General features: G+C 34.4%; 1 protein-coding gene across 1 annotated transcript in view; it reads left to right on the top strand.

Moving 5' to 3' along the window:
* The first annotated feature begins 230 nt into the window (after positions 1–230).
* Positions 231–23934, top strand: part of LOC129244190 (uncharacterized) — a 146133-nt gene continuing 122429 nt past the window's right edge. Inside the window, 1 exon segment of the mRNA XM_054881803.1 lies at positions 231–473. Coding sequence (XP_054737778.1) covers positions 428–473 — 46 coding nt within the window. The 5' untranslated portion in view covers positions 231–427.

Here is a 23934-nt window from a genome sequence, read left to right as displayed (position 1 = left end):
AGAACATAAAAATGCGAATATCATGAAAAATTAATGCAGCAAAAACAAAAAAAAAAATCAGTAACACTCACACTAAGCTTTAATGCATATGAAATGCGGTAAAAATGAACTTTAACCCAAAAATTTCTTCTCCCTGGTGAGCTTAAAACGCAAAAAACTGGTAGAAAAAGTAGCAGCTCCATCAGGCTACGACCGATGAAAGTCAAAAATGCCACACATCAACTTGAACGACAATTTTAAAGAAGACTGATTTTGCTTAGTTAGCTTTCAACGAAAATTCAAAAGGAAAACAAAAACAACTTGATTTGTGGCGCGCACACAATCTAAAGCACACAAACACGGCGACCGAATTATGCAAAATATTCTCAAAATACTTTGTTGTGAGCGTCTCATCCACAGCATTGGCAGCAGCGTGATGGAACAAAAAATGCTTACGCTCTTCACAATTTTGATTGCGAACGCCTGTATTGCGGGTAAGTACGGCTGAAAGTATATTAAGCATTTCTTATGGCATTATTTGAAGCTTATATCTCAGATAACGCTGCATCAGGGCGTAACGAGGACAATGATTAAATATTTTTCCCCCAACATGTCTTCACACACATACATACTTATATCTGTGTTTTTTATGAATTTAGTATCAACGCGATTCGCAGCCACTTGAAACTTTCATTTTATTAAAGGGTCCTGGTGGTCTATAGCTCGAAAATTGAGGGTATTTTCAGCACTTTTTTTACAATAAAAAAATTGAAAACGATATTTAAATTTTTTAGGCTTTTAATTTAACTTCTTTTACATACAAAAATGAAAAAGAAAATTTCTTTTTTGAATTTCCTAATTTGAAAATTAATTTTAATTTAATTTTAATAATTTTAAAGTTGATCTTCCCCAAAAATTGGCCCTGGACGGTGTTGTCCATTTTGGCTCTTCTATTTATCTGAAACAGAAAACACAAAAAAATTATTAATCAGTATGACTGTAGGTACTATATGTATCGCTGCAAAATAAAATAAAAACAAATTGACAATTTGATAAAACAGAGTGTCAAATTGACATATTGACGGTTTTAATTTTGGCACTCTAAAAATCGGGTTTTTTCAGTTTTTTAATAAGAAAATACGAAATAATTGAAATAATAATATGATTCTAGTGTGGGCAATAGCCATTGATATTGTGAACAACATATTAAAATTTCAGATTATTCGGTTGAATAGTTTTTTTTTTTGGCAACACCAGGCCGGAAAAAGTCTTTTCGAGATAAATGAGTTTAAAGTTAGAGGTACAGGAGCGCGCGGACCGCTCGCTAACTAGTCAATGAGCTGTAGAAGCTATAATATTGGGAATTTCCGTATGAAAATTTCACAGTATTTTCTTTAGATACTATACTCGAAAAGCAAAAAATCGATTTTTTGAAATTTCCTAATCGGATTCCGGTACTTACCCTTCTAAATTAAAATAACTTTTGTTTTTCAGTGGTTCGAACTCTACTAAAGTAGATGTAGTTCTATATCTCTTACTTGCATAAGCGTAATTATGTAATTAAATAGTCTGGAATGTAAATAATTGAAAATTGAGGGCCTTAGTTGCCGTTTGCGGAAAACATCAAGAAGCACACGATAAATAGGAGGAGGAGCTCGGATAAACATCCCAAAAGGGTGTAAGCGCCAATTATACAGACCTCATGCCCCTCATTAATTTTTTCCCTATCTGTTCACGTAAGCGTACGAAATCACATGGTTAAGACTTTCTGATATATTCCAATTCAGGGAACTCGGCAGGTCGCATTCCTGGGTATGAAACATTAAATTGTAGGAAAAGTTTCTTTTAGTAGTGGTCGCTTCTAGACAGATAATGGTACACCTCTGAGTGAATTTCTGCCAGCAAGAAGCTTTTATATACATACATATCTAACTATCCAATCGAGAGTCCTACTCAAGAAAGGCATTGCGCCAATGTATTCAAGTACTCATTCAAGAGATCACAGCAAAAGAGGCAATTCACTATGACGTTTTTATGATTTCTATATTGAGAGAAGCAGTGAAAAGCGTTGCAATAATTCTGCCTACGGTGAAGTGAACTGACGTACGCGAAACTGGGTCTTTAAGCAGTTCATGGGCACCGATGTCAAAGAACGCATCCAAACTTCTCTCTAGTCTCGTGGGAAACTTTGATTTTACCTACCAGATAATTTTTTTAGCTCCAGTCTCATAAAAGCGAACAAAGTGTTATGCAACAGACTGGAAGAGCTGTGTATGTGCATTCAGTAATTAAATTAAAATAGATTAAATCTCTCGATCTATATGATTAAGTTAATTCAAGGGCTGATTGGGTAACAACCCATAACAACTTATAAGTGAGGGGAATGTAGACTCAAATAAAAATATCTCAAATTTAATAGATCAGGAGTTACATCAATTCAGATAACTTTGTACATCGATTCAGCTCTGAAACAGTGCTGGAGGCTTATCATCAGCTTCTAAAGTAAGAATCCTAATGCTCATCGCCCATTTTATTGTTATAGAAAGAGTACTATCTACTTTGAGCTCTCTGTAGAATCTGTGTAATGTAAGTAAATATTTCAAAGTCCCACTCTTGTTATTTAGATTCATATAAAAATGCCATCTTGCATCTTCAGAAGAGCTACCCACACCATTGGATGACTCTTAAAATTCTATATACTCGTTTTACCTAACAGGAGCACTTAACTCTTTATATTGGAGATGTAGCGGACTATTTTTTCCATATCAAATACATTCAGAGCTGCAATATTTCAACCACGTCATGTTCCCTGACCTAGCACTGAGTCGTTTTGTGCTGCACTACCTATCTCTGAGTTACTTAAAGCATATACAGATCTTATTTTATTGCTCGTGATATTTTCACACAAACCTTCCAAAATAAATTTTTCTCAAATACTCCACTGGTCACTTCAATTTGATACTGCCTTATATATGAAACCTTCTACAAAAACAAAGTTATAGCTGAAGTATTCTTCGCTTTCCATTCACTTGATACCAGTTCCCTCCGGTCTCTTAGTGCCACATGATATTCTCTCTCTCTCTCTCTTTCTCTCTCTCTCTCTCTATCAGTGCATAGGCGTCCTTACCAAGGATGTAATGAAGTTGGTGGTTTATGCTAAAGTTATTCCGTTTAATCATATATATTATGCTTGGAAATCAAATTCAAATAAGGTTTCACTCTTTTTTTCGGGCATATTGGGAAAATGTGGATAGTGCTACATTTTTCGTGAAAGGTTCAATCAGTTCATTGACGATGAGTTTTACTCTGTCTTCTGTACAATAAGCTCTATAGAGCTTTAAACGGTAAACTAAGAACACGGATTGGGACACATGTTGTAGCATGGTTTTTAATGTACTTAGAGACGGAGCAGAGTACAAGCTTGAAGTGGCTTGGGTTAATGCTTTATAGTATCATTTTGTTCATAGTATTCGATGTTCTCTTCTATAAAAAGGAAGGTTCGATTTGAAAAAAATAAAAAAATAAATAGAACTGAAAAAATAGTCTTTATTTTTAATGAAAAAAAAAAACAAATGAAACTGGAAAAAGAATGATTGTTTCATAGAGAAAAAATAATACTCGAATAAAAAGTTTTATTTTTGACAAAAAAAATATAGCTCGATAAATTATTTTTCTGATCATGATCTGAAATCAAAATGTGGTTTCTAATAACATTATTTATATTCGTGAAATATTAATAAAGAATATGCGACCACCGTAGCCTGGGCTGGTGAATGATTATCATTCGGAAGTGCACTGGTTTGAAACACCGGGCACGAATTACCAAATGATGGCAAACGGATTTTCTAATAGCGGTCGCTCTTCGGCGAGCAATGGCAATTCTAAGAGTGTATTTCTGCCATGAAAAAGCTGCCGTTCGAAGGAGGTATGGAGGTGCCTCCATTTGTGAAATATTTCAAGAGGCGGAGAAGCTTGGCCAAATACCCAATATGGGTGCAGGTGCCGTATTTGTTCTACGATATTTGGAAACTTATGCTTTTTTATTGGAAAGTTTAAAGATGTGATTATTTCGAGTCTCTGATGCATATATTTTATACTTTGACCACATAAACCAACAAGCATATATTTTGTTAAGATAGAGGTGTATGAAAAAATATGCCGATTTGCCGCTTGATGACTTAAAAGCTGAATTCTCCTTTAACTGGTTAATCCCAAGTTTTCAATTTCCACCTTTCTCCAAAAGAATGTGCCACTCTGGCAAACTTGGTGCTTTCTTTCATGGCTTACTCAGCTATTTTGAATTAGATTTACTACTTCCTGCTTGCCGGCATGCAAACTTGTGCATATTAGAAATAACATAAACAAAAACAAAAATGCAAATATCAACATAAACAAAACTGAGTCAGCTATCCACTCAAACTTGCATGTGCTCAGTCACTCATTCAAATGCACAACGAAGCAACCAGTAGAGACGAACAAAACTCATTTTCAGTTTTAGCAAACTTTTATTTTGCTCTGTGGAATATTTGTTCATTTTTGATGATTTTTCTTTGTTTTTATAAAATTTTCATGTATAGAATATTCCAAAACTTCTTCACTCCATCTCCACTTTATTTAGATGTGCGATATTTTATCTGAATTAATTATCTCTAAGCTTTATTTACGAAGGTTTGTGTATGCAGGTATTATATGTATGTATGTACGTGTTTGTACGCTTGTATATCGCTGCTTGAAAGATACAAAAAACATTACTAATCAAAAAGAAACAAATCTGGGCACTTTTGGTAAAATAACTTAAGTCGTCTTAGCACTTTCGACTTTTTCAGCGCCGAATAGCTGGGTGGTTAGTACAATATTCATGCTACGTACATATATTATTCACTGATGGCTTTGAATCCATGTCTCAAATAAATCCAAATAATAAAAAAATATTAATTTTCTTTGTAAAACCTAAACATTTTATTTGCCTTGAAGCAAATCTTATAAAGCCACATGAGTTGTTTTGTCGTTTTATCAAAACTGCACACAAATAACACTCAGTTTTATTAGTCTTTCTTTTATTTTACATCAACCGAGCAGTGCATCTGCGTTTTAACTCGTGTCTTATGAGCTTATGTGCTTGCATCTCATCTGCTGAACATCTCACCTTTTCACTTTCCGACATTATGTCAGAAGCTCATCCTCTTTTTGATTTTTCTCACTACGATGCTTCTGTTTGTACGATAGAAGTCGTACATTTGGCATTCTCTTGGAAAAGTGTATATGTGGAATCAAGTGTTGTTTGGTACATTTATGAATATCCTTCATGACCTCTCTTTACATTTGAGCGACACATAGGCAGAAAGGCATGTAGATACGCAAATTCAAGAACGCATAAAATAAAATGTGCATAAATCATGCAACCGCCAGTATATATATATGTATCTTGATACATACGGAGAGTCAAAACTTTTTTGGCCCAATATTCACAATGTTTTTCAAATGAGTTTTCTTTTTTGCTAATGTTGTATAAAAATTTACTTTATACTACGTAACAACAACTTATTTGAAAGCTTTACACTTTATACAACATTACAAAAATTCATGAAATATTCAATTTATACTCAACATTTAAATTTTTTAATGGTATGAAGTTTTATAGCTCATTTAATTTTAATGCGCAGCTTTAAAGTTGCTGGAAATTAAATGAGCTTTAAAATTGGATGCCAGAAAACGAATTGAAAGTTCGAAATCCTGATGAATATTTATTGAATTTTATCACTGAAAATGATTAAGCAATAGAAATAGGAAGTAAATGAAAATAATAGGCAAAAGCGACACGACATAAAAATCGTCACACCAGTAAAATATGTAAACCTATCAAAAATTAGAATCTGATCTTTCTTTTTGTATTCATTTATTAATTGCAATCTATCTTAGAGAAAATTAGCAAATTGGTAAAATTAATTTTTAACAGGAATAGCTAGTCTGCGGTGACTGTATGCTAACTATAAAGTTCTTAAAATTAACATATTTTTTTACTTAAGAAATGCTGTTTATAATATAAGTAATAGATTAAACCCTACCTGGGAGATCTAAAATATGATATCTGATAATTAAAAGTGTCAGAAAATCGCGAAAATTCCATCTTAGTATTATAAAATTATTTAGATGGAAACCCAAACCGGAAAGTTTGGAAAACACTGCATGTGCCAAATCGGCTAATGGTCATGCCAATATAGAGGAAGGAAGAAAGCAATTAATAACAATAAAAAGGCAATAACATCAAATGCCGAGCGATGTAAAAAATATAGATTTGGAGCCGTTAAAAAATAATGCGTATATTTATTTTTCAGTCGCACGCCTGATACATAGTAAGAACGCAATGGGTAAGAGAGACGTCAGAGATAGTTTAGAAAAAACCGTCGATTCTTCTTCGGTAAGTGAAGATGGAGAGCCCAGTGAAATTAATAACAATAACAAATACGTAATATCATAAAGCCACAAAGTGAAGATTTTGACAAAAAATCTAAGTGTTGTTATTGATACAAGCAGATAAAAGCAGAAACCTTAGAGAATGTAATGAAGAGCTTCCATTTTATTTATTATATATATATATTCGAACCTACGTTCTCTCTGTGAATTCCGAATGGTAGTCACGCACCAATCCATTCAGCTACGGCGGCCGCCAAGCGGCAGCATTTTATTCAATACAGTTACAAAAAACAACTTAAATTTGCATACTTTGGCCACATGTTCGGTATTTGTGTGAGTAATTCAGAGGATTTTACCGCAAACAGAATTATACATAATATCTACGCTTTAGAGGGCAAACATCTGGTCTTTATTTTTTTGGCAACTGTTCAATATAATTAGAACGCGGAAAGTGCTGAGTTGTTTAAGGCAATATTCGAAGGTTTTATCTATGGGAAATGGATAAAGTTATGGGTATTTTGTAAAAACTGCGTACTAAGCACATCACGCGTATCGGCACCCACGTCACTGTAGACAGTTATAATTTCGAGGTTGTAAAAGACTTCGTATATTTAGAAACCAACATTAACACCTATAACAATGTCAGCCTAGGGGTCCAACGTAGAATTTCTCTTGCCAACAAGTGCTACTTTCAGCTAACTGAGCAGTAAAGTCCTCTCTCGACGAACAAAACTAACACTCTACTAGACTCTCATCATGCCCGTTTTAACGTATGGCGCAGAAGCGTGGACGACGACAACATCCGATGAAGCGACGCTTGGAGTGTTCGAGAGAAAGATTCTTAAGCTTAAGAGTTTTGGACCTTTGCACGTTGGCAACGGCGAATATCGCTGGAGCGATGAGCTGTATGAGCTTTACGACGACTAGACATAGCGCAGCGAATAAAGATCCAGCGGCTACGCTGGCTGGGTCATGTCGTTCGAATGGATGCAAACGCTCCGGTTCTGAAAGTATTCGATGCGGTACCAGCTGGTGGTAGCAGAGGAAGAGGAAGGCCTCCTCTGCGTTGGAAAGATCAGGTGGAGAAGGACTTGGGATCACTTGGTATGTCCAACTGGCGCCGGTTAGCAGGAGAAAGACGCGACTGGCGCGATTTGTTAAACTCGGCCAAAATCGCGTAGCGGTTATCGCGCCAATTAAGAAGAAGAAACACATTACAGGCTCGAGTTTTTATATGAGCAATACAAAACCAAATGTATTCGATATAAAACTTTTCAGGACTCAAGTCGTGGGTCAAAATTACGCCAACTGTTAAGGTGATCAATGGAAAAAAATTGGATGAAAGAAAATGGAAAAACTTGTACAACCCTCTTATGTCCCCGCGTTTGATGTCATAAAGTTTACTGGCATCAACCAAAAATGGCATTTCTTGATTTCTTAGGCTACGCTCCGATGAAAGACATTGACATTGAAAAAGCTAAATCTATATATTTGACATCTGAGTATGCTCAACCTTTCAAAAAAATGTAAATCTTCTAATGGCGATGAAAGCGATATCAAAAATACTGAATATTAATTTTAAAACATTCAAAAACATTGTAGCGCCTTTCAAATTTTATAATAAAATTTAAATAAAACAGGTAAAATTTTTTTGTTGTTTAAATTTTATGGACTAATATCATGCAAAATCATTTGCAATGATAACTTCGTTTGCTGTAAATTTGTCTTAGAATTATGAACAATATGCAAAGCTTTGATTTATACGGCTTTTAATATAATGAAAATTATAATTTCTTAAAAAATTAACGAACAAAATGTAGCGTGAAAAATATTGTGAATATTGTAAAAAAATCACCGTGCCAAATCTTTTTTCACTGACTGTATGGCTAATCCCACAATCACTGAATTACAAATGCGAATGGGTTTTTGTTTAATTATTATTATAATATTTAACGAATCCTTTGCTTTAGTTGGGTTAAATCGAAGTATCTGCGGTTAGTATTTCACCAGCACACCTAAGTCCGTGATTAGCTTCGTCTTACCTTGCGATAATAATACATATGGCTGCGAAGTTAGGTAGAATTCTTTTCTGCTGAGCATGAACAGCTACTGCGATAATTTCGTGTTTCATTCTGGCCATATGAGTTTGGTTATGTTGCAGGTGGCAAAGTTCTTCCATTTTGCAGTTGCTTTGGAAAAAATAATATTATTATTGTATGATATTTTGAGCTTGCGGTGATGAGCGTTATGTCTACGTATACCACATATCCTTTTTTTTGTGGGATACTCCTTTCTTTAGCTGCCAAAACCTATTTCGCGAAAACTATAAGAAATTGAGAAATAAGAACTTAGAAATATCCAGAAAGAAGCACACATGTCACGAAACTTAAATTAATTATTAAGAAAAGTAAAATCTATAGAAAGAAAAAAGTATGAGACCAATGTTACTGTATTTAAATTAAACAAATATAATTCTTCGGGTTAGTTTGTAATTTGGAGCTTAGTAATTTGGAGCCATTCATTTTCTCAAAGTTAGTATTTTTCTGCAAATATCAATCTGGCTTGTTTATGTCGTGTGGTTAACTTAAGCTTAGGTACTCGTTTTACGTATTCTAAACTAGAATCCGCAGATGTAAAGTTTCAAGGCCATGCAACATTTTGGGCATTTTCGTTCCGCGAGAGGGAAAAAAGATATAACGTAGAGGAAAAGGAGAGAGAGCTATACCTTAGATACACTTTAGGCTATTTTTCCTGAGTTTTTCCTTGTGGTTGCTAATTTCTAGTGAGAAATAACACTGCCTACTTTTTGGCGCTTGCTTGTTGGTGCAAACTTGTAGGAAATATATTTTTGGTGCCTACTTTTTGGCGTTATATTTCCTTGCTGCCTACTGTTTGGCGCTTATTTCCGTTTCCTTGCAAGTGCTTGTGCGTACTATTCCGACGGTAATTTGTGCCGTTGCTGCGGTCCTGGAATCGCTGCGTTTGTGCGGGTGATAAACGCTCTGAGTAATGCGTGTTGTTGCCACGGTTTGTGTTCGGCGTTTACCTACACCGGTCGACCCTTCTCCGTTTTTTGTAAATTTTGTCTATTTGTGTTCTCTGCAAATGTTGTGAATTTATTTAAATATATATTCTTTCTTTCTCTTTCTCTCTCATTATCTCTCGGGTATCTCCCTCTTTCTGTGTCTGCCTTGAAAGTTTCACTTCGGTTATGTGTACTACGCTACACTCACTTTTTGTAATTTTGAAGCCATCTGTCGCATTGTAAGGCCTTTCTCACTCCATGCAAAAATGTGTGTCCGCTCAAATTCAGATAAAGTTTTTCCGCGCGGCATATTTTTTTGTTTTTAAACCAAAACAACCACAGAAATGTAAGAAAGAGATAAAGCGATCAAAAGCAATTTTAATATAATATAATAATTTTAACGTAATAACTTTTTGACTTATAATTATGCCGTTTTTTAAAGAATAAGAATTTGCGTTTTACTAAAATACTAGCAATAAATGCGGAATAATTTCCGTTATGAAATACCGTTTTAAACATACAATCAATGAAACGATATTAGGACATGTTTCTATTATTGCTTAAGTAGATGTCATCATAATCATCCTGGTCTTATATTTTTTCATGTGGTGTAGTCTATCTGGAACGGCTCAGATTTATTATTGAAAGAAAAGCAGACATCTTCTAGAACTGCAAAAGTTCGTTGTTGAAACTCTTGCACCAGTTCTCGTCACTAGTTCTTTATATTCCTCAGATAACTATTCTTTCAAATGCAGCTCATATAATTTCATTTTACTTTCGAATGGACCCTGTTGCATTGCCATAAACTACTTTAGCATTGGCATAATAAGTGATTCGTAGATCTTAAAACTTAGTATTTTTTTAAATAATAAATTTTGAAGGTTTTCAGAATTTACTCAGGGAATGCGTGTTTTACGCATACCTCGACACTCTCTAAGAATTATGCAACTATGAAGATTCTCATCAATTATGCAAATATTAAGTATCTAAATCGTTTGTGTGATTATAAATTTCTGCTCACAACAGAATAGATATTTCATTGCGTTAGAATGTTGTCTATTATCGTATTCAACTGAAAGTGTTTTGTAAAGCTTAGGGAGACTTAAATAATTTTGAAGCAAGACAAAGGAGATTATGCAAAATGGAGCAACACAATTGAATTTGAATTCAGTAGTACAAATAATGCTTAATTATAATTGAGTGAATGCCAAGTAATTCAAATGCATTGAAATTTAAATGCTTCTTAAATTGTCAGCCAAACTGCTTCGGTTCCTGCAGGAAAAACTTGAGCCAGTGAAACAAATTTCTAGTTAAGCACCAATACTACTTCGTCAGTTGCAAACTACGTCAACTACGTCGATAAACATGTTGAGTGTAGCGATTTCTCTTTTAAAGTGTAGAAGAGTCAAAGCTAAAAAGTAAAAGAAAAAATGCTCGATTCGACACACAACGGCAGTGTTTTTGCTGCAGTACGTTTTTGCTTTAAGACAGCACTTCACTGCTTCACTCGAATGCAAAAATATAGTCTGCTGTGCTACTTTGGATTGGATTAAAATATGAATGATTGAAAAATGATATTCCAAATCAAAGAACAATAATTACAAAAAAAAAAAATATAATTTGAACATAAGCAAACCGTTACGGAAATAATTTCCTAATACAAAAAAAAATCAAATCAACGAAAAAATAATAATAACTAATTTTTTTTCGAAGGATTGAGTGTCTACAGCACTGGATTTCGCAGTGGAAAATGTATCAAATTCTTATAATGAGACTGGTACAAGAGCTAGTTATAATTCTGAATTCATTAGGAGTGCGCCAATTCTGAATAAGTAAATACTAGGGAAGTCAATTTCGGGACCCCGTTCTTTTTTAACTCACAAATATTTCAAAATTATTTGTCAACTATCCCGAGATTTTCGCGATTTGTTATTTCTTACGGAATGCTGAGACAGAAAAATCGGCTTTTACAGCGAAAAAGCAATATTGTAAACAACTCTTTTGGTGTAAAAATCAGTTGGTATTTTTGTGTGAAATGCTGAACTCTTAAAATGACCGAAATATTAGCATTCATCCTGTATGAAGAGGCTATGTATACAAATAATAAAGTTATTGTTATTATCATTTATTTAACTTGCAGTGCTTCAAGGCTATCGGCTCGGGGAAAAAAATTAATTTGAAAACAAATTACAACGATTTTGTCTTGCAAAACAGGGAGTCGGAAGATGCCTCCTCTGTTTGTCAGTTTTTTCCATTGAGCGTTTTTCGTTATACCTTGGGTTTTTTTTATCAAGTGTGTACACTCTTAAGTAATGTGCCTATAAATTGAAATATCATCTTATATTTGTGTTGTTACTAATGGAATAATTTCACTTTAAATGAAAAAGGATATTTAAAACCCATTTATTTGTTTTTTTAAGGGAGATTACCAATATTGATGCAATTATTTTCGACTGAAGTTCTTGCAAAATAATGAATATCTTTATCATATCCTTATTATATACATAGATTTCTCTACAGATCCATTGTCAGTCAAACTAATTTACTTCACTTCAACACTTTCATAACGTCCATTTTTATTTAGTTTTGAAACTTAACCATGAGCGCTACATTTTCTTAAAATATATATAATTGGCTCGTACACCCTTTTTTAGTGTTTGGCCGAACTCCTCCTCCTATTTGTGGTGTGTGTTGTTGTTCCACAAATGGAGGGACCGAGGGACCTACAGTTTCAAGCCGACTCCGAACGGCAGATAATTTTATGAGGAGCTTTTTCATGGCAGAAATACACTCGGAGGTTTGCCATTGCCTGCCGAGGGGCGACCGCTATTAGAAAAATGTTTTTTTTTTTATTAATTTTTGGTTTCTCCGACATTCGAACCAACGTTCTCTCTGTGAATTCCGAATGGTAGTCACGCACCAACTCATTCGGCTACGGCGGCCGCCTATTATCAAGCCTAGTCCTCTTTTCTCCAAACGTTGCGTGCGCTGCATGTGGAAATGATGAGCTACGATTCTGGCAAAGTGGTGGTAGTAAGTGGTTTTGTAAATAAGTAAAATTGTAATAATTAGAACGAGAAAAATCCACAAGAGATTTATCAGGATCTTTCACACTTCAAAAACTTGTTATTCGTGGTAAATTTTGGCCCGGTGCAACAGTGGGATGAAATCCAAAAACTTGCAATTTCTTTTTAGAGATACTTTCGACGTGTTCTGTGCATGACTCCTGCAACCATCGAATAGTGAGATGCGAATTTTGGTAATATGGCATATTTGCCTAAGCTTTCAATTCTAGTTTAGTAGAGGAGTGCATGGCAAATTACGCATAACAACAAGCGAGAAAACGTTTGCTAAAGATTTGAAGTGGAAAAATTCTTTCTTACGAATTCTGACAAAAGGCTGAGAAACAGGGGGGCACGTATAATTGAAATAAGTATTTGAAGACATCAGAATAACAATTGCATATAAAACAATTTACAACCGTTTATAACAAAAATAATGGGTCTCTTATCTATAATATCTTATGCAGTTAAACTGTTTTAAGATACATTCACCTGCTTACACTTAAGTAGGAGTATGTACACATTCTTAACTTATATAAAACAAATAAACCTCTAGAGCTCTCTATGCATTTATACTAATTAATAATATTTCAACGAAATAAATATAATATATATATTTGTGCTATAAATTTGAAGCGCACAGAGTTCTGTGTATTTACATTTGGTTAGATTTGAAAAAAAAACCGTAATTTTGGATTGCAAGTTAGCAATAGTCATTTTGAAAAAGGACTGCTCAACATTATCTGTTTCGAGAATAAATTTATTTGAAAGCTTAAGCTCTCTGCGGATAATGTCAATTCAATTCATGGCTCGGAACATCATCTTCAGAATCAATATCGGACAGCTTTTTTATCGCATTTTCCAATGGCAGTTGGTTTTCCGCAGTAATGCAGGCCTTCATCGATGGGAATAAAGTTTTGGAAATCTGTCGTCAAATCTTCTTCCTCTTCGACAACATTGAAATTTTCTTTAATGAATTTGCACTATAAGTATATTAAAAAAACCTTAAAACCATGTTCATTTAAATCAAGAAGGGCATACCTTTCTGGAAACGATGGCTATTGTTTCGGGCTTTACTAACCACTAGGCCCGATATATCATTTACAGTGATGTCAATAAGTTGAATGATTTTTTAAAATTCTGATTTGTTTTACCGCTTTCTAAAGTAATCATGCCTTCGCATGAGAGCTTGGCGATGGTTGGTTTTAAAAGCAGTATGCCCTATTATTATTATGCAGTTAATATTTACTTTATTTATTTTATTTTTATTACGCCTTGATTGAGAGGTTCTAGGATAGATGTTGTGTTGGCCGGAAAGTAATGCAGTTCCACCTTTTCAGATGCACCAATTTATGAGGTGCGGCATTGTCTACAAATAAGTTAACCTTTATTTTCTCAAGTTTCATTTCTTTATCAAAAGCTGGTAAAATCTTGGCCCATATATCTTTCTAGACTGGTAAAATCGGCATTTTCAAGTATCGCGGACTCATGTGCCTTTTTGTAATCGCTCGATGCATTACAAAAAAAGCAAATCGTCAAGCAATCTTTACTTTTCTTAAAACCACTTGCATTATCGTTATTTTACTTACAGTGCTTTGACCAACAATCCAGTTTGATCGGCGTTGAATATGTCTTTTATGCTATAACTTCTACTGATATCAGACAGCATTTAGAGAAACGCATTTGCCCTCTCAGCTGAGAGCCGACTAACGGTCTGATATTAGACACACCATTAAAAATGTTTGCACTCTGTCTACTTCCGGCATCATTTGCTAAGATAATCTGATATACCGTTATTTCACTGATTTGCTACACACAAGTTAGTCGTCAATCAGTCAAATCGTACGTAATTTATAAAGCAAACATTTTATATATGTATACCTATGAAATGAAACTTTTTTCAATTTCAATCGTTTATTAACAAAAAATGGTCTTAAATTTAATCTTCAAAATAATAGCCATCGCTAGCGACACATTTTTCCCATCTCTCAGGCAATTTGTGGATGCCGCGCCAAAAAAATTGGCCGTCTCTGGTCGCAAACCAATCATCGAGCTATTTTTTGGCTTCTTCGTGAGAATTGAAGCGCTGCTCGAAAAGTGCGTGGCCCATCGAAGTTAGCACGGTTAGCAGAAACTAAAAAGTAGGTCACACAGTAAACACTTCCTAAAAATCCAACAACAACTGCTTCACACTCCGTCGTACTAACTTTAAGCGGAAGTCGTACAGACGTTATGTGAAACCGTTGTTGAGCAATTGAAGTTGCTTGCACTTGCAAATTAGTGCATACGCAATGCTAAAAAAATAATAAGCTAAAGCCAATATTCAATTTCGACATATTGCATTATCAGTAATTTTAGTACCTAAGTAGAACATTAAGGAAAAGAATAAGCAAAATACCAAATAATGTTTACAATTATTTTTGTATATTATGTCTGTTTGTATAAACGTAGATATATAAGTATGTAATAAGTAAGCGTAAGAAATGATATAAAAGAGTAACTGTAAATAAAGAATCAAGTTCATTCCAATCACGACGACGGTGTGTTATAATTGGCGCCCGAGCTTTCGGTTAAAAAGTTAAGTGCTAGAAGCACCAAAGAAATCATATCGTGCATATAAAAACGCTAACAAAATTTTAGTGCAAATTATAAGAAGCACCAAAGGAATCATTCCGTTTAAAGTGCAAGGAAAAACACTAGCAATTTTTTTAAAAAAAAGGAAATCTTTTTAAAGACAGTTTAGTGCAATTTATAAAACGCACCAAAGGAATCATTCCGTTTAAGAAAAAAAAAAGTGCAAAGAAAAAACACTAACAAAGTTTTTAGTGCAAACAATAAAGCACCAGATTTAAAAAAAAAAAAGTGCAAGAAAAACACTTAACACTTAACCAAAAAAACAATTTAGTGCAAAAAAAAGTGATTTTCGCTTAAAAATACGGCACTAAAACCACCTGAGTGAAGACTACTGTGTTGAGTACACGTACCTTAGTAGGAGAAGAAGACAACTCTAAAACGGAGCAATACGGACCAGCCGGAAGCAGAATGAACTTCAGCATAATAGTAATAATGTAAGACATTTTTATATAGTAAGATATTTTTATATAAATTATTTACCTTTCAAAATAAATGAAAAATTTGAGTTTTAAAGTGTTATACAAAAAATTAAAAATTTTTTTTTTCGCAATACGGAAGCAAAAAACCTAATCGTTTGTAAAAATAAATTATATACTTAAAATTCTGTAAAAAAAACCTAATCCTTTGTAAAAATAAATTATATATTTTTTATAAATAGTTAAAATTCTGTAAAAAAAAAAAAAAAGCAACTTCAATGGAGCAATTACAGGATGCAGTAACACAACTGACTGGTGCAATTAATGCACAAATAGAACAGATGAGGGCTATAAGTAATAGGGTTGGTCAGCTAGAATCCAGAATTAGTCCTCACACTGAACCTGCAACTCAACAGAGCCCAATAATTCTAACAGAGGAAGATCTGCTTGAAATATGTAGGCTCCCTGATAGTGTCAAAAACCTTCCCACTTTTGAAGGTAATCCCGTCCAATTTATTTCCTGGATCCACAATGTTGAATCTATATTGCAAGACTATGATATAGTAAAAACTAAACCTATATACAGGGCCATCCTTCGACACATTAGACAAAAGGTTAGAGGTCCTGCAGACACAGCCTTGATTTCGTATAATATATTCGATGAGGATTGGGGAAGAATAAAAAACTGTTTGTCATTGCATTACGCAGACAAACGGGACCTAAGGACCCTTGAACACGAATTAGGATCCTTATCACAAAAACATTATAGCGTTGATCAATTCTATGCTAGGATTAATCACCAGTTATCCCTTATAATTAACAAAATAAAAGGTCAGGATTATTCCAGAGAAACGAGCAATGCGCTCTTAGAAACATATAGGAATAGAGCCCTTGACGTGTTTATAAGAGGACTAAATGGCGAGCTATCGAGGATGCTAGTCATCCAGCGCCCCAAGAACTTACCGGAGGCGTACTCCTTCTGCTTAGAAATACAAAATTTAAATTTAAGGAATTACTCAATTCACCCGAAGAACATAAGCACACCTAGCCAAGTGCAAAAAAATCAAGTGAAGCAAAAGCAAGCATTTGCACCACCCAGAGAATTAGGTCCCGCCGAAAAAAATCAAATATATAATAGGAATAGAGAAAATCAAATGTCACCTCCGCCAAGGCCAATACAGCCGAAACCTCCAGTCCCAATGGAAGTAGACCCTTCGATTCATTCTAGAAGAGTTAATTATATGAATCGAATAGTAAGTGCGCCAGTGGTAAGGGAATCAAATGTTTCTTCTAATATTCCAAGGAAAAGCCCAAAATTATATAACTTAGAAACGCAGGATCCTGATTACGAGCATGGCGAAGAAATTGAAGAAGTAAATTTTATGACAAACGCCTGTCTACATTACCCTATTTAGAACTCACCCTAAAAAACGGTGACATCATAAAATTTCTCGTAGACACAGGTGCCAACAAAAATTTTGCTTGCGAAAAGATCGCAAACAATTCCAGAAAACTAAAATATCCTTTTAAGGTTCAATCAGCTGCTGGTCAGATAGAAATCACTCATAAACTATCAGGACCATTCTTTAAAAGCATTGGTATAAAAAATGATTTCGATTTCTTTATACTTCCAAATTTAAAATCCTTTGATGGTATCATAGGCGATGATACTCTTAAACAATTAGGAGCAATTATAAATAGGAAGGACGATACGCTAACTATCGGAGATGTGGTATTGCCATTGAAACAGAAAAATTCAAAACAAGTTAATAATCTTGAAGAAACCTTTTATGAAAATGAACTTAACGAAATATTTAATAAATACAAGGACATTTTCGGACCAGTCTCTGACAGTGGAACAATAGACACAACCGTGCTAGCAGAAATAAGGACAACGACCGAGGAACCGATCTATACAAAATCATACCCTTATCCAACCAATCTTCGCGGTGAAGTTGAAACACAGATAACGGAACTTTTAAATAACGGTATTATTAGGCCTTCAAAAAGCCCATATAATTCTCCTTTATGGATTGTCCCGAAAAAGCCAGGTCCTTCTGGGGAAAGGAAATACAGAGTTGTCGTTGACTTTAAGAGATTAAATTCAGTAACGACACCTGACTCTTATCCAATACCCGATATAAATAGCACTCTAGCTAGCCTCGGGGAGTGTAAGTATTTCACTACACTCGACCTCACATCCGGTTTTCATCAAATCAGGATGAAAGAAAAGGACATAGAAAAAACAGCATTTTCAACCACAAATGGTAAATATGAATTTACTAGGTTGCCATTTGGGCTGAAAAATGCCCCTTCTATATTTCAAAGGATGATAAACGACGTCCTTAAACCTCTCATAGGGAAATCCTGCTATGTCTACATAGACGATATCATAATAGTAGGTAGAACTAAAGAAGAACATCTTAAAAATATTGAAGACGTGTTTGCTCTTCTACAGAAAGCGAATTTAAAAATAAATATGGAAAAATCTAAGTTTTTCAGAACCCGAGTAGAATTTCTAGGGCATATTGTAACGGAGAATGGTATTTTACCTGACCCTGAGAAAATTTCAGCTATAAAAAATATACCTGCACCCGTAAATCTTAAAGAACTAAAAAGCTTTTTAGGCTTATCGTCATATTATAGACGATTTATAAAAGACTTCGCAAAAATTGCCAAACCTCTTACAAATTTGACTAGGGGTAAAAATGCGCAAACAAAAGCGAGTCAATCTAAAAAAGTAAAAATTTCATTAACAGATGAAGGATTGAAATCATTTAATGACCTAAAAATGATGCTTATGTCTTCTGAAATTTTGGCATTTCCTGATTTCAATAAATCTTTTATCTTAACTACGGACGCTTCTAATACAGCAATTGGAGCAGTCCTTTCCCAAGGGGAAATCGGTAAAGATAAACCCATAACTTATATATCGAGATCAATCAATAAAACTGAAGAGAATTACTCGACAATAGAAAAAGAAATGCTCGCTATAGTTTGGGCTCTTGACAAGCTAAGGACCTACTTGTATGGAGCAAAAGAAGTAAAAATTCTTACTGATCACCAACCACTAACGTTTGCATTGAGCAACAGTAATAACAATGCCAAACTCAAAAGGTGGAAAGGTCGAATAGAAGAGTATAATTATAAACTAATTTATAAACCTGGAAAGACCAACGTAGTCGCTGATGCGTTATCACGGTTACCAATAGAAGTTAATACAATGACATCTTCCGATGAAATATCACAGCATAGTGCGGAAGAAGATAATTCACAACTCATACCTCATTGCGAGGCACCTCTTAATGTATTCAAGAACCAAATTATATTCCAGGAGGGAAAAGATGAAATTATTCACGAAGAACCTCACCCAAGGTATCATAGACATCGAATTAAAAGCGAAGTCTATGATAAAACCAAATTAGTTAAACATCTTAAAGAATTTCTTAATCCAAATATTCTTAATGGAATCAAAATTCCTGAAAAGTATATTTCTTTATTGCAACAAGTTTATCAGGAAAAATTTTCAAAATTTCGTATTAGAATCACACAGAAACTTGTTACCGATATTCCTGACGAAGAAGTTAAATTCAAAATAATAGAACAGGAGCACAGAAGAGCTCACCGAAATGAAAGGGAAAATAAAGAGCAAATATTAGAGAAATACTATTTTCCACAAATGAGTAAACTTATCAAAAAATATACAAAAGCATGTAAAACTTGTGGATGCAACAAATACGATCGCCATCCTCAAAAGCCTGAAATACAGGCAACGCCCATACCTTCATATCCAACAGAAATACTGCACATTGACATTATCGAAATGTCTGGCGAAAAATATATTACATGTGTCGATAAATTCTCTAAATTTGTAAAATTTTTTAAAATAAAAAATAAGTCTGTATTACATATCAGAGATAAATTAATTGAACTACTTCATTATTTTACTGTCCCGAGGATCCTAGTGATGGACAACGAAGGCAGTTTTATAAGCCCAATAACACTTAATTACCTGGAAAGTTTGGGCATTGAAATTTATTTAGCACCACCCCAAAAGAGTGAAGTTAATGGTGCAATCGAGCGTGTACACTCTACAATTATAGAAATAATTAGATGTTTACAATCAGAATATCCTGATTGTTCACTTAAGGAAACTATTAATATTGCCGTTGATAGGTATAATAATACAATACACTCTGTTACGAAGAAAAAACCCGCCGACATTTTTTTCGGCAGAACCCAAAGAATAAATTATCAAAATCTAACTAATTTTAGAGACATAGTGAATGTCGACCTTCGTAATGAAATAGCTAGGAAACAAAAAATATGTTAAGAAATCATAATAAAAAACGGTTGAGACCAAAAAGTTACGAACCAGGGGAAATTGTCCTAAAAAAGGATAAACAAATAAAAGGAAAGACAAAACCTATTTTCAAAGAAGAAACTGTAGCAAAAAATGATAAGGTTACTATAACAACAGCTAACAATAGGAAAATCCATAAATCCCACCTAAAAAATTGACGGACATTTACATTTTACCATACTCGACTATCGCTACGGTTGACACATACGAATATAACAGCCCACTTGTAACGATTAAACAAGGACTAGGGAAAATCACCGAAGGAACATACAAAATTATTCATACTATCAACTTGGACGAATATGAAAAAATAGTAAACAATATACGACTTACTATAAACCATGACATCAGTAAAACGAGCATGTTATTGCCTCAACTAAAGCATCAACTTTCAGAAATAGACAACTTACTTGACCAGCTACGAACAAAGAACGCAACCATACAAAAAAGATCAATAAACTGGATAGGATCCGCATGGAAATGGTTGGCAGGGAACCCCGACGCAACCGACTGGGATCAAATCCTCTCAAAAACAGACGAACTGGCTGAAAACGGCGACAGACAATATACTGTTAACCAATATCTCATTAAGACGAATACAAAGATTTTAGATACTTATAATAGAATAATAGACCAAGAAGAAATGGATGACAAAAAGTTATTCACACAAACACTTTATAATAAGTTAGGTATAGTAAAAGACGAAATTGCGAAAATAGTCATGGCAGCGCAGTTAGCAAAACAAGGAATTATTCACTCTCAAATTTTAAACAAAGAAGATATCGCTAATGTAATATCTCAAACCAGTACACTACCTTTCAAAAACGAGATTCAGGCCCTTAAATACTCAGAACCGTCAATGATCATCAAAGATTCACTTCTTTTATATGTAATTTCAATACCTAAAACGGAAGATAACTTATTTAGCAACATACTTATACGATCGACTGTAAAAAATAATAAAAGAGTCTACTTAGAATTCACCAATCTCTTCATATTCCAAAACGACAAATATGGTATTATTGGGAAATGTATTGAAATAGACGACATTACAATATGTAAAAGAAATCAACTTCAGAAATTAAATAAAACCCATTGCATTTCACAAATTCTTAGCGGAGAAAAAGCGTTATGCGACTACCAATATGAAAATAAACCCATAGTTGAATTAATCGAAGAAGGAACAATATTTCTTTCTAACTTTATTGGCAATATTACTTACAATAATACATCGCACAAATTAAATGGCACATTTCTTGTAAATTTTTATAACGAAACCATAACCTTGAACAACATTAGTTACTCAAACTGGCAAACGAGCTCCTACCAAGTCCTACCTGCAATCCTTCAAAGTAATTTAACAGAAAACGAAATTAAGCTAGACCTCAGCTACCTACACAAACTTCACTTAAATAACGTAAAAAAATTAGAAAGAATATCATCACACAATACTATCTCAGTAAGCACGAGCTTGACAGCTATTTTTATAACAATAACTCTATCACTTGGCCTGTATATCCTACTTAAACCAAAAAACAAAAACTCATTTATTATCCCACAAATAATAGATTACCCGCAGATATCCGTAAAGTAATACAATTTTATCAGCGAGACGCTGATGCTTAAGAAGGGGGGAGTTAGCACGGTTAGCAGAAACTAAAAAGTAGGTCACACAGTAAACACTTCCTAAAAATCCAACAACAACTGCTTCACACTCCGTCGTACTAACTTTAAGCGGAAGTCGTACAGACGTTATGTGAAACCGTTGTTGAGCAATTGAAGTTGCTTGCACTTGCAAATTAGTGCATACGCAATGCTAAAAAAATAATAAGCTAAAGCCAATATTCAATTTCGACATATTGCATTATCAGTAATTTTAGTACCTAAGTAGAACATTAAGGAAAAGAATAAGCAAAATACCAAATAATGTTTACAATTATTTTTGTATATTATGTCTGTTTGTATAAACGTAGATATATAAGTATGTAATAAGTAAGCGTAAGAAATGATATAAAAGAGTAACTGTAAATAAAGAATCAAGTTCATTCCAATCACGACGACGGTGTGTTATAATTTCGATGCAAACAAATGATAATCGGAAGGCGCCAAGTCTGGTGAGTAAGCCACATGCACCAGCGGTTTCCAATCATACGTCTCCACCAATTCCGGGGTCGCTCTTGTTCGATGTGACGGTGCATTGTCATCAAGAAAAATTACTTTGTGACGCCGATCGGCATATTCTGGGCGTATAAAACGCTAAAATGCTTGAGAAACGGGCATTGTTTGAGAAGATTCAGCTGATTTATTATAATTATGCAATAGGGTAAAGTGTGCAACAGTTACCAGACATAATTTATTCCTTTTTGACGTGATAACGTCTTATAATTCGATTTAACAGGCTGCACGCACGAAAAAATGTGTCGTTACCTTGCTCATTACTGTTCATATGTAGTTACCTTGCTCATATTAGTGTTACCTTGCTCATTACTGTTCATATGTAGTTACCTTGCTCATATGTAGTTACCTTGCTCATTGCATTGAATGAACTGCAAGCGAAAGAGCGGAAGGAACGACAAAGCAAACAAAGCAAACGAACGGCAACGTTCGACATCTTGCTCTCCCCTACTTAAGTGAGCGTATATATGTATGTATGTATATGCGCATATGTACATATATAAATTCACGTATTTGTATTGGCATATGCCTTCTTATTGATTATTATTATTTTGATTTACTTGAAGAATTTCAAATAAAACCAAGTTTGTTAATAATACCTGTTGTTTTAATGTTATTATTATTATTTTTTTATTATATCTGAAGGAAAAAATGTATGGTAATATTTACCATATCTATACTAATATTACAAAGAGGAAAACTTTGTTTGTTTGGTTGTAATGAATAGGCTCAAAAACTACTGGACCGATTTTAAAAATTCTTTCACCATTCGAAAGCTACATCACGAGTAACAAGGATTATATTTTATTTTGGAAATAGGGCTCGAGATATAGGTCAAAACGTGGACCCGGGTAACCTTCGGATGTGTATGTACAATATGGGTATCAAATGGAAGCTGTTGGTGAATGCTTTAGTTCAGAGTATTTCCATCCGCTCCGTGACTAGGGTCTCGAGATAGAGACCAAAACGTGGACCCTAGAATGTGTTTGTACAATATGGATATCAAATGAAAGCTGTTGATAAGTGCTTTAATAGGGGGTAATTTTCATACCTATTGATGACTAGGGTCTGGAAATATATGCCAAAACGTGGACCCGCCGTGTCTTTGCACCGAATTAAACCAAACTTACACACATTGTTAAGGAGGTATTGAAGATGGTTTCCGTATTGTTTGGGTACATATTGGTAGATATGGTCTCGAGATATAGGTCAAAACGTGGACCCGGGTAACCTTCGGATGTGTATGTACAATATGGGTATCAAATGGAAGCTGTTGGTGAAAGCTTTAGTTCAGAGTATTTCCATCCGCTCCCTGACTAGGATCTCGAGATAGAGACCAAAACGTGGACCCTAGAATGTGTTTGTACAATATGGATATCAAATGAAAGCTGTTGATAAGTGCTTTAATACGGGGTAATTTTCATACCTATTGATGACTAGGGTCTGGAAATATATGCCAAAACGTGGACCCGCCGTGTCTTTGCACCGAATTAAACCAAACTTACACACATTGTTAAGGAGGTATTGAAGATGGTTTCCGTATTGTTTGGGTACATATTGGTAGATATGGTCTCGAGATATAGGTCAAAACGTGGACCCGGGTAACCTTCGGATGTGTATGTACAATATGGGTATCAAATGGAAGCTGTTGGTGAATGCTTTAGTTCAGAGTATTTCCATCCGTTCCGTGACTAGGGTCTCGAGATAGAGACCAAAACGTGGACCCTAGAATGTGTTTATACAATATGGATATCAAATGAAAGCTGTTGATAAGTGCTTTAATACGGGGTAATTTTCATACCTATTGATGACTAGGGTCTCGAAATATATGCCAAAACGTGGACCCGCCGTGTCTTTGAACCGAAT

The sequence above is a fragment of the Anastrepha obliqua genome, chromosome 4 (assembly GCF_027943255.1).
Source record: "Anastrepha obliqua isolate idAnaObli1 chromosome 4, idAnaObli1_1.0, whole genome shotgun sequence".
Lineage (NCBI taxonomy): Eukaryota > Metazoa > Arthropoda > Insecta > Diptera > Tephritidae > Anastrepha > Anastrepha obliqua.
This window is presented reverse-complemented; position numbering and strand designations above follow the sequence as displayed.